This window comes from Candoia aspera, chromosome 4, assembly GCF_035149785.1.
Source record: "Candoia aspera isolate rCanAsp1 chromosome 4, rCanAsp1.hap2, whole genome shotgun sequence".
NCBI lineage: Eukaryota > Metazoa > Chordata > Lepidosauria > Squamata > Boidae > Candoia > Candoia aspera.
In genome coordinates this window covers 99,256,839-99,268,648 of record NC_086156.1, presented here as the reverse complement: position 1 = coordinate 99,268,648, position 11,810 = coordinate 99,256,839, and the positions used below count along the sequence as shown (strand labels likewise).

The following is an 11,810-nucleotide window of genomic DNA, read 5'->3' as shown; positions in this document are numbered from 1 at the left end:
TCTGGAAAGTAACAGCGTTCCATGACTGTCATGCTGGCCACGTGACAGCGGAAGCGTCTTTGGACAACGCTGGCTCTTCAGCCATGAAACAGAGATGAGCACTGCCCCCTAGTGTCTGACACAACTAAATGGGAACCTTTACCTTTACTCCATTTATATAATAATTTTTATTTTCTCTAAATATTACAGTTGAACAGTAATTTAAGTGGTTTGGGTGGCCACAGATTGTACACTCATTTTAGAAGAAAAAGTGGCAAAAGGTTTTGCTGCCTTAGATTCCTCTTGGTGTTTTTTCAAAATCCCTGCCAATAGCCTATTTACATGATGGAGGAAGTGCGCTCCTAATTAATGTTATATGGAGCAACTTAATAGAAGCTACATATTTTAAAAACGATGGTTAATTAATTAAAACAGAAGATGACTTACTATTTAATATAGATCTATCCTGTGCTAACAGTATGGATACAGAAACATGTTGAGCTCTGGAAGAAATTAAGCAATGCTTTGGTTTATAAGAAAGGTTGATTCTCGTTCAGTTTCACTAAAAACTCGGTGTATGAGGGAGATCTGTTGAGTCACCCATCTTTCATCTCAAAGTTCCGTTCCTAAAAATACTGCAGCTGTATCACTTCACTCAAGAAAGTAGAAAAAGTCTGCTGTTAGCAGAGACCTTGATTTGCATGCCGAGAGCTCCAGATGTAATCCCTGCCTCTCCATTGTTAGAAGTGTGCCAAGTAGTTATATCAGTGTTTCTCAACCTTGGCAACTTTAAGCGGTGTGGACTTCAATTCCCAGAATTCCCTAGCCAGCACTGCTGGCTGGGAATTCTGGGAGTTGAAGTCCACACCGCTTAAAGTTGCCAAGGTTGAGAAACACTGGGTTATATGAAGAACCATCTGCCAACAGAGTAGGTAATAGCTGGACGGATAAGCAATCTGACCTTCTCTGGCAGTGGCATCTAATAACAGACTAGAGTAATCTGGAAATAGCTGCATTACGACTAAGCAGAATGGGGACTGTGCCTCTTCTCTTACTACTTTACAAAAAATCATCTGTGGTTGTATTCACACCCAAAGCTGAATGGGCGGACACACCCCTGACCTGATGTGCTGGATGAGTAATCTTTCGGGACAAGCTGAAAATGAGCAGTCCTTCCGCAGCTGAATGCTGCAACTCTTTCCTTGCTGGGCGCTTGATCTTTTCCTTCATTTTATTTAGCGTGATGATTGTTCTCCACACATCCACAATGGAACCCTAGGCAGGGTATATCAGAGTCTCTGGTTCAAGCATGCTGCCACTCAAATCTTGATTCCTCAGATCATCCCTTGGCCCAGGGATAATTGGCTATCAGTAGGTGGTTGGTTTTTTTTAGACTTTTTATCCCACCTTTCTTATTTGTATAAATAAGTCAAGGTGGCGAACATACCTAATACTCCTTTCTCCTCCTATTTTCCCCACAACAACAACCCTGTGAGGTGGGTTGGGCTGAGAGAAAGCGACTGGCCCAAAGTCTCCCAGCCAGCTTTCATGCCCAAGGAGGGACTAGAACTCACAGCCTCCTGGTTTCTAGCCTGGGGCCTTAACCGCTAGGCCAGGGTTTCTCAACCAGGGTTCTGTGGAAGCCTGGGGTTCTGCGAGAGGTCACTAGGGGTTCCCTGGGAGATCACTATTTATTTAAAAAATTATTTCAAATCCAGTCAACTTCACATTAAAGAGGTAAGTTTCATTCTTTAGTTTAAGAACACCATTAGTGCATAAATACAGGTTTACACATGAATCGAATGTAATAATTGTATAACTTCTGGCCTATATTTGAGCCTGAATGTGCAGCGGTTCCCTGAGGCCTGGAAAATATTTCAAGGGTTCCTCCAGGGTCAAAAAGTTGAGAGGGGCTGCACTAGACAAAACTGGCTCTTTTTCTGAGCCATACCAAAGGAATTGAAGGCTACTGTTCTGCAGGTGCCTTCTCCCTCTCTCCGTCCCCAAACAATGGCCCTGATATCATATGTCCTTATAACCCCAGGACCATGAGACTCAAAGGTCACCTCAGCATTTCCCGTAACTTGCTTCTCCACCACCAGTGTCTATTGCATGTTATAAAAGAAGGCAGAAAGATCATTAAAGTCTCATTGACACAACTTTTTTTCAAATACTCATTTTATTATATTTAGGGATGCCATAAAAGAACTTTACCTCTTGTGGGAACAAGGACTGGAGAAATTTCAAGGGCAGTGTGAGCAGAAGAAAACAATACTAGCAAAAACAATACTAGCAGCTCGAAAGAAGGATTATTTCCTGCATTGCCTGACGGAAACTAAGTTAGTTCTGCTGGGTACCCCAATCCACCTTTATTGCAAAGGGAAAACCTAATAGATCTGTTCTTTTGCCCTTTGTCTGCACCAATCCATTGGTTATCCCATGATTTAATAAAAAGAAGGGGACTCTGGACTTGAAGTGACAGCTTCATGTTTCCCAAAATGACTCCACATGGTATGTAAAAGATCCACCACACACCATGACTGCATCTTCCAGTGTGTTGTGATGTATATACAAGTGCTGGGAGTACAGCCACAGCATTCCAGTGTGCAGGCATGCCCGCATATTTATGTATAACAAAATCTATGCCTGTGAGGTCTGCTGGTGACTGTCTGCTTGCAAGTGGTATGCTAATCCACGTAGGAAATTTGCCATTTAGAAGAGGCCCTGCCCTTTCTGCAGCTTGAGTAGTTTATGTACCAAAGAGAGTGCGAAGTAATTCACCTCAGCAACTAAGCTGCTACTAGCTGCCCAGATATGCAAGGGGTGTGGTGCAGCTGGGAGGTTTGCTTGTGAAGAGACTAGTAGGTCTCAAGTCATACAAGTAGTTTGCAATTTCTACGTGCCAAATCAGATGTTGCTGCTTTGTGTTCCCAGGAGAGATGATAGCAGCTGAAGCAAAGAGCTGAGAAGACAGGATTCTTGCCCAGTAAGTAATTCCAATAATATTGAGGATGGCCAAGATGCATGCCTTGGGATAGGTCTGATGGGTATGACTGAAAGGACCTCTTTGTGAGTGTCTCATACTGAAGGGAGACTTGGGGAACAAAGTGAGGCGGTTGGGAGCCTGACCACCACTTCTGGGGTCGTTGATGGTATAATAGATTTTTCTGGGTGTTGAAATTGGGAATAACAGAAGAGCAGTCCTGGAATCTGGGCTTCAAACTGAATGGACTTGACTGGATTCTAGTCCAGCCCCGGAATCTGGGCTTCAAATTGAGAATCAGTGTAGTTTTCCTTCATCCAATGCTTCCAACTGCTTGGAGTACAGATCTGGGTATATCGCCTATCTTTCTGGAGGGCACCAGGTTGAGGAAAGCTGGTCTGAGGTTGTCACCATTTCAACAGAGATGGAGATCACTTCAGTGGCCAAGGGTAACGCTTAATATTTTTAGCAGGAGTGTGGGCCGTAAGGGAGAGGCTAATGGTACAAAAAAAAGGCGGCGGGGGGGGGGGTAGGCAGGCAGGAGGGAGGCTGAGGCCATGTCATGTATATCTGCCAGGATGTCCTCTTTTCCCTGACTTTTTTGTGGGAGAGGTGTCTTCCTGTTTTTAAAGTGTGCTATATGGTTTTGAGATGTTCTCTGCTGCAAAATTGTGGGGAATAGTGCTATCAGTAGTTAGCAATTATAGCTAGAAGAGATTCTGTGGTCACCGTTTGCCCATCCTACATCAGAGGATAATACTCCACATTCTCTGGGAAGGATTCTTTGAGTCATGGAAGCTGAAATCCGTAAACAAAAGCCAACCCTGAAGTTGGACAACCAGGAACTCAGAGAATGGTTGAAATGAAGTGTGATTGTTGCAGGCTGCCAAACATTCATTATATAAGATGGGGATTGAGCTGGTTAGAAGTTCCTAATGGTCCTGGTGACTGAGGCTGGTGAAAGTTGTAATTCAGTCACATCCAGAGGGTCACAGATTTGTTCCTCTCTGCTCTGGAAGGTCCCCCAGCTTCTGGAGGGAATTCTGGGTGTGTCTAAGATACACATGGCCTTTCACCAACTGTGCAGTTGCACTGTTGGCTTTTATTTTGCCCCTTTGTCCTTCAATGCTTCGGAGGGTCCTCAGACGTATGCCAGACACTGCAATTTCAGCCTATTCTTGTGAAGCTCTAGGCCCATGGTGGGAAGCATCTGGGCGCTTGCAGAGAATGACAAGGATCTGCAGGTTTGATACACTGGAGAGGGGAGTGATGCTTCCTAGTGCTCTCCAAACCAATACTGAAAGTTAAACCAGGCCTGGCTCTGTCCTGGGTTGCATTGTGGCAGGCGTGCTGTAGTGCTGGCTGAACAGCTTTTCTAGGCAAATAAATATTTCTAAATTTTTTCCCTTTTATTTGCAAGGTAGGGGGCAGCAGAATGTTCTCATTAGGGACAGAGTCCTTAAAGGCTTTAGAGGCTGACCAGAACTTCCATATGCTGATGGAGATCTTTGCTGCGTGAATAGGCAGATTAAAGCTAGCCATAGAACAGGAAAGAGTGCATGTTTTTATTTTATACAGTTTTGGCTGTGTTTTCCTGGTCTTGATTACATTAGTATTACCCTCTAATAGTGTGCAGCTGAAGAAAAGGCACATTTCCAGCAGTCTTGGGTTCATACCAAGGAGGGCAACTAGCTAAAACATTCCCCAAATCCTCCCCCTTCCACACACACGCATGCACACACTCCATTAATAGTGATGATCTGAAAAATCATCAGGTATACATGACTGCATAGCACCTTGCTACTGAAATTCCTGAAATGTTATGTTTGTGCTCTAAAACAAAATACAGTCCTGTCCTGCCCAGAGATTTGAGCTGAATCCCATATTATGATACTTACAAGTTTTATTTTAAAAGCTCCAATTAAACAGGCACCTGTCTATTATGAAGAAAAATACCTCTATCCGGCTCTAATTCCAGATTGGTAGCCCCAGGCACTAAACTGAACGCTCCACCATTACCAACAATTTGCACTTAGAAAAACGACAAAGGTACATCTTTAAAACCCAGAGAAGAGAAAGTGTGTGTGGCATCACATGTTTGAATAAGGAATGGGAAAAGAGCGCACTAATGGGAGCACTTGGAGTTCATACATTGTGTACTGCTTTGTTTGCACCCATTTTGGCCAAAAGGCAGGATGTACATTTTAAAAATAAAAGGAGAAAAGGGGCTAGGAGCCAAGATTTGGGAGTAAGAACAAAGTGCATAGTCTTAAATTCTCTGAAGGAAGATAGTAGGACCTAAAACTGCAGTAAACAATGTTAGGAAAGTACATGGTCAAAGGGGCTTTATCACTTTTATGGCTTCATTCCAACCATCCCAGGATTAGGCTTTGGTTCAAAATGAAGATGAGGGTTCAGAGGTAAGTTTTGGGCTTAGTATCCAGATCTCCTTATAAATCAATATCTAACCATGGCTTAGCAATGATTCAGGCCTCCTTTAGTCAAAGGATTACCCCCCCATGCTTTTTAACACCCTGCATGCCAGCAGCAGGTGCAGCATCTGTATCATTGGAAGTGCAGCACGGGCACCTTTGGACATTTGCCCCTAAGGCTGCTGAGGTACAGGAGTCCAGCCAGGAATCAAAAAATGGTCAGCTCTTCTTTACAAATCCATCTCATTTGGAGAGGAACTGGGAGATGTTTAAGCAGCGGTCCTTCTCCTCATGAATCGTAAACCCAAAACATCACCTAATCTGTAAGTCAACATTGACTCCCCACTACCACCACCACCACTTCTATATTGACTGCTGGCGATGGTTGCTAGATCCTTGCTGATAAATCTGTGGCTGGATTTTCTATGTAGATCTTGCAAAGAGATGACTCTCCAGTCCCTCACCTCCTCGTCTCCAAAAAAGAGTACCATAGGGTTGACTTTAAGCCCAAAACGCCTCGTGCAGGTCCCTCCCTCCCAAAAGAGCAAGGTGGTAAGACAAGAGAATAGCGCAGCTTGGTCAGGCACTAGAGGAAGTGGCAACCCACCTTTAATAAACAAAGTTGTCTTGCCAGGTGCCATGAAGAGGTGTGGCAATTGACAAAATGCTTGGAAAGGAGCAGGATTTAGCTGTTTTCTTCACCAGGCAGGCACACAAAAGTGCACACCCTTCGGAGAACACCCAACACACTGTTTCCTTATTTGCACTGCATTGGGTACTTGCTGACATTTTGAAATTGAAAATGGAGTATCTTTTTAACATCCCTGTTTTCTCATCAGCAGACACTAGGCTCCTGCTACTGCTGCCCTGCTGACTCACTCAAGGTGTTACCCAGACCGTGCTTTTAACCAGGTCTTAAACAGTGGCTGGCTGTTAGCATGCCGACAGCTTATTGCTGAACCGCACCATTGAAGGCACAACCTCAAGGGCCGACTGACACCTTTGCAGGCTTCCCTTTTGTGTTTCCTCCCTAGTAAATACAGTGTATGCAGCAGGCTGTTTTCATTAGGTTATTCATTAGGTCTCATAAGATAAGGAGTAGGTGTGGTGGGAAACAGACTGTGTAATGAGTGCCTATTCTAAAACACTATCAGACTCATGAGCAGGAATTCAAAGTTATCTGATTTATTAAAGAATAGTATGCAGGATCACAGAGAAAGCTGAGAATGATAAAAGCGCGCCAAATGCAAACTAAAAACCTTAGGTGCAAATGAGATCCCTCCCCCCGTAGAATCTTCCCAAGTTCACAATCCCAGGTGCTCCTAATGGTCTCTGATGGTCTGCGGGAAAAGGCCTTGAACAGAGAACATAACCCAAACACATTCCATTGTAATGAACACAGATACAGAGCTTGGCACAAGGTTTCACAGCAGCTCCCTCCCAACAGAAACGTGTGTCAGCACCATGGCATGTGAAACGTTACGATGTACAGTGTACATTGAAACAGTGAACATGACAGACTGCGGTTACACACTTTCCACCTACCCTGATACGGATTAAAATCCTCATATGTAATTTATGCACTGAAAAGTTATGCTGGTAAATGTTTGCTTAATGGATGGGCTTGACTTCGTGTTAAGCCATTGTACAATTCATTTGTTCGGCTGGCTGATTATGTGAACCCACCCAACTCTGGTTTCTACACCATGGTTTACAGTTTTGCATGTTGGTGAAAAACAAGACAATATGGTTTTGAAATCATGGTCAGTAGTGTTGTATGTTGATGCAAACCCAGCCAACTCTGGTTTTTAAATCATGGCTTACAGTTTTGCCTGTTGGTGTAGAACCAGCCTTCAGTTAACATACAGTTAAACAAATAATAGCTTAGTGCGATGTGTAAACTCAATCATTGACTGTTTTTTATTCAGTACTGTTATTATTGTTTAAGGCAATGTTTCCTAACCTCAGCAACTTTAAGATCTATGGACTTCAACTCCCAGAATTCTCCGGCCATTGTACTGGCTGGATTCTGGGAGATGAAGTCCACATATGCTGGCTGATGGTTCTGGGAATTGAAGTCCACATATGCTGGCTGGGAACTCTGAGAGCTGAAGTCCCATATCTTAAATTTGCTGAGATTGGGAAACACAGGTTTAATGTGTGGCCTTTCCAAAATGGGTGCCCTTATTATGGGTTGGACTCCAGTGATCACCCCTCATGGGAGCTGCAGGCCAACAAACTAAGAGGGTCCAGGTCAGGAAAGCCTGGTCTAATGGATTCCAGCAGTGAGGGATAATCTGTTAGTAAAGTAGACTACTATGACTTTCCTTTAGGAACAAGGAAGGATGATTGGAAGTAATTTGCTTTCCTGGATTGCCCGGGCAACAGTTATTGTGGGCCAGATCCCGCATCAGCAGCATAGCTAAATGGACTGTTATGTTAAGCTACAGGGTGTGCTTCATCATATTTTGGGGAGCGAGGCACCATTAGCTGAGTTTGTACAAATTCAGCTGTGAACCATGGTTTACAAAGCACAGTGCCTCTGTCCTGTGTATCAACCTGAAACTGAGGAAAATATGTTATGGATTAGCCTGTTGTGTGAACTCAGGCTGCATTTGACCAAGGCTGGACAAAGCAAATCATTGTTTAATGTCAAGCCAGGCACAACTTATCATCCTAACCCGCCATCCAGGGCTGTTGTGAAATTAAAGGAAGGCCATGTAAGGCACCCTGAGCTTTTTGGAGCATAAAATAGGATATAGAAATGTAACCAGGGAAACAAGCCTATAAATCAATACAACTCGTCAGTTAATGAACACAGTGAAGAGTGTGGGAAGGAACAATATATCTGTGGTCTTTCTGGCACTGGCATTTCCTGCTTTTTCCACAGTGGGCGCCTGAAATCACAGAGTCTTCCAGGGGAAAAGGTCCCTTGGAAGCTACACTTACGTGGCACGTTGGTCCTCAGATGTGAGGGGTTGTTGAAGCCACGATGCAAAGTGTTTCACTGAATCTTACGGTTCCCAGACTGAAATTCCCAAGGGTATTATTTAGGAAACTTCAGCCAAGGAGAAATGGACTGGAATTGGTAAAGATTGAAGATGCAAAGCTCTGGACAGAAAATGATCCCTGAAGCCAAAAATCTGTTCAATTTCTATGGGGAACCCTTGGAGCTGTATTCTGAGATGGGGCTTATCTTGAATTTTGACACCACGGTGTTCTTGCAGTGGGAGAACAGGACTTGGCTGCTGTTCTTTTAGCTGCTGGACAAAAGCCACCTGTTCTTTGGCGAGACTGTTGATTTTCTTCTCTTCAGTTTAATAGGCTGTGGTGTGAAGTTCAGATAAAGGGGCTGACCTTATGAGTGACTCAGGAAGGTAAGTGTGAGAGATAAACGTTCTATATTTTAACACCTGCCTGACTAAAGAGATAAGTGACAAAATTTCTGGGACCTACTGTACCCAAAAGATAGACCAGGCAGTTGTCTGGGGTATTTTGTGATTAAAGTTATCCCCTGTGCTGGAATCTGATTCTGTATCTGATTCCTCCTGGCTGTTTCTGCTGGTGAGATCCACTCTGTGAAAGATAGCCTTGGTTTCCAGCTGTCTCTATACAGGTAGTCCTCACTTAATGACCACAATGTCAGTTGCTAGGTGAAGCAGTCACTAAGCGAATCCAACCAGATTTCATGACCTTTTTTGCAGAGGTCATTAAGTGAATCACTTTGGTTGTTAAGTGAACCACATGGTCGTTAAGCAAATCATGTGGTTCCCCATTGATTTTGCTTGCCAGAAGCTGGCTGGGAAGATCGAAAATTGTGATCACATGACCACAGGATGCTGCAATCATCATAAATGTGAACCAGTTGCCAAGTGCCCAAATCATGATCACGTGACCGTGGGGACACTGCGATGGTCATAAGTGTGAGCACTGTTGTAAGTCAGTTTTTTCAGCAGCATCGTAAGTCTGAACCATCACTAAATGAATGGTCATTAAGTGAGGACTACATGTAGTATCACAGGAGTTCTCAGTATGTGCCCCTTTTTCCCAGGAGAAGGGCCAAAATGAGTGATAAAATACTTTTTTGTTTAGTAAAGATTTGGGGTCCAGTGGAAAAAACTCCTGAATGCTATCTGGAGAACCATAGCGGGTTGGGATAGATAAGGGATTTGTTTGTAGCTCAGACCTTCTCCAATTAACTCAATTTTCAGAGTTGGCGTGGTAACACTGAACTGGGAACTAACTATGCTGGGTTGGTACAACACCCTTGGCCAAAATGGAGTTGCCTTTTTTTGTGGTTCAGAACAGCTGTGATGAAGTGAGATGGACCAGGTACCTCATCAGCAAGATTATTGTTCCTATAGACAGATACAATGGCTGAATTCTATATGAGGGGCTGTAGGGGAGGAAGGGCGGGCTGACCCCTTTATCATTATTTTTTTCAGGTGACAATTGCTGTTTCCAAAAGCTCTGAAGGACATGATTCAGCCAAGATCTGATGAAATTAGGGAACGTGGCTCATAGATTTCATTGTTCCCTTGTTCAGCATGATGATCTCTAGATAGATTGAGTTATAAATCTCATCATCCCCAGCTACCATTCTGCTTGGGGTTGATGGGAACTCCAGTGCAGTATATCACCTCTGTAGAGCTCCAGGTTGGGAAAGCTCTATTGAGATCTCCTCTACCATTTTCCCCCAGAACCTGAGCAGGGTTTTCCAGGTGCTCACCTCTCTAAGGTAGTGCAAAGCTGTAGGATACCTCTGAAGAATCCAAGGGAACTTTCGTTAGAAATTTAAGCCACTCTGGCAACCCACATTTCTGCCGAGATGTTAGCAGGATTGAAAACAATTGCTATAATCTTCATAAGCATCTTCATTGCCCCTTGGTCAGTCACTGCCATCTCCTGTCCATCTTGCTGGGATGCAAAGCTTTTGATCGTCATAACGAACTATCTAAGGAGTGGCTACTAATTTAGATCAGAGCAGGCCAAGGGTCAGTACTCTGCTCTCATTCCAGTAGCCTGTTGGCAAGTCTAGTGGCACAACCACCACTGTTTCTTCCTCCTTTCTGCATTGACAAATGGGTGTGTGTCACTGGGGCTATTGGCCAAATGCAAGCATGAAGCTAGGGTTTGAAGGCTGCTGGTTGTGGCAAAAGCCATCTGGATGGACGGGTGTAACCTTGCCTGGGGGCCCAATGAGGGTTAAGCAGCATCAATTAGCACTGATTTTAGCATTGTTTTTTGGGATAAATTGTGGATTTTGTTGAAATAGTGCAAAGGATGGGGCTAACAAGCCTCTGGGATTCTCAGGGAGCCTGGAAGCCTAGCAAAGTTTGAGAAGAAGGCAGGAAATTTGGGCTGGAGAATTTTAGGTTGTCATCTGACTTGTGTTTTTTGTCTCCCAGCATATTTGGTGACATTCACAAGCCCAGTGCCAGAGCCATCTATGGTGAGTTTGGGAGCATGGGAACATACGAAGAGGATTTCTTTGTGTTGGGGTGAATATTGCACTGAAAGCTATTCAATTTTGCAGCTCTACCACCCTTAGCAACTCACAGTTCTTTGGTCTCATCAAGCACAGTGCCCATCTCCTGCTACCATGTTTTACGCCTGCAAGCCCTTCTCTGGCTGCAAGCATGTTATCTTATCTAGGACTACCAGTTCTGGGCTACAGAAATCCAGATGGTGACTAGATGGCAGCAAAGAGATGCAGATTTTTGCAGTCCAGACTGAGGAGGTCTAATCTAATATTCCTTTCTCGCCTTGTTGCCTTCAGGCTTCTGGTTTAATTTTAATTTTATTTTATTTGCTCCATTAACTTCCTTTATTTATGTTTAGGCTTATTCCTCTTATCTTTCCCTTGCTCTGTTCAATAGTGTGATTAATTTTTTAAAAAACCTGGTAATTGTCTGAAAAGTGCTGTATATAAAATGCAAATCAGTTTCTCAGGCTTTACAATATTTAGTATTAATTGTCCTGGAGTGTTTTGTGTGTGGCTTTTTGTTTTTTCTGCTTGTACACATCTGCATGCTATGAAATTCAAGAAGTTTTCTTTCAACTGGTGCCAATTTTTTTCACTGTAACTATTATACCTTCCTGTATTATATATTATTATGACGTATTGATTTGGAATATTGTACAGCACATCCAGTCCTAGTTGACAGAGGTGATTCTTGTAAATAAATAAATAAATGAAATGCTTGCTTTTGAGGGATAATTCCATGGGTGTTGTTATAATGTCCTTTAATGTCAATAGTGCTGAATAGGAATGAATATCTCTGTTATACATATTCCCTAACCTTCTGAGCCTGTGGGTAGACCTGGACTGTTGTCAGCAAGGCACAGGCATTCTCACAAGTTATAAACACCCATTTACTAGTTGGCAAGTCGGCATTCTCACAAGTTATAAACAC

The 11,810-nt window shown here is 43.4% G+C and overlaps 1 protein-coding gene across 1 annotated transcript in view; it reads left to right on the top strand.

Annotated features, from left to right (window-relative positions):
- The first annotated feature begins 2,874 nt into the window (after positions 1 to 2,874).
- Positions 2,875 to 11,810, top strand: part of EPS8L1 (EPS8 signaling adaptor L1) — a 35,969-nt gene continuing 27,033 nt past the window's right edge. The window contains exons 1-3 of the mRNA XM_063301201.1: positions 2,875 to 2,965; positions 8,711 to 8,771; positions 10,803 to 10,850. Coding sequence (XP_063157271.1) covers positions 8,755 to 8,771; positions 10,803 to 10,850 — 65 coding nt within the window. The 5' untranslated portion in view covers positions 2,875 to 2,965; positions 8,711 to 8,754. The remainder of the gene's footprint in view (positions 2,966 to 8,710; positions 8,772 to 10,802; positions 10,851 to 11,810) is intronic.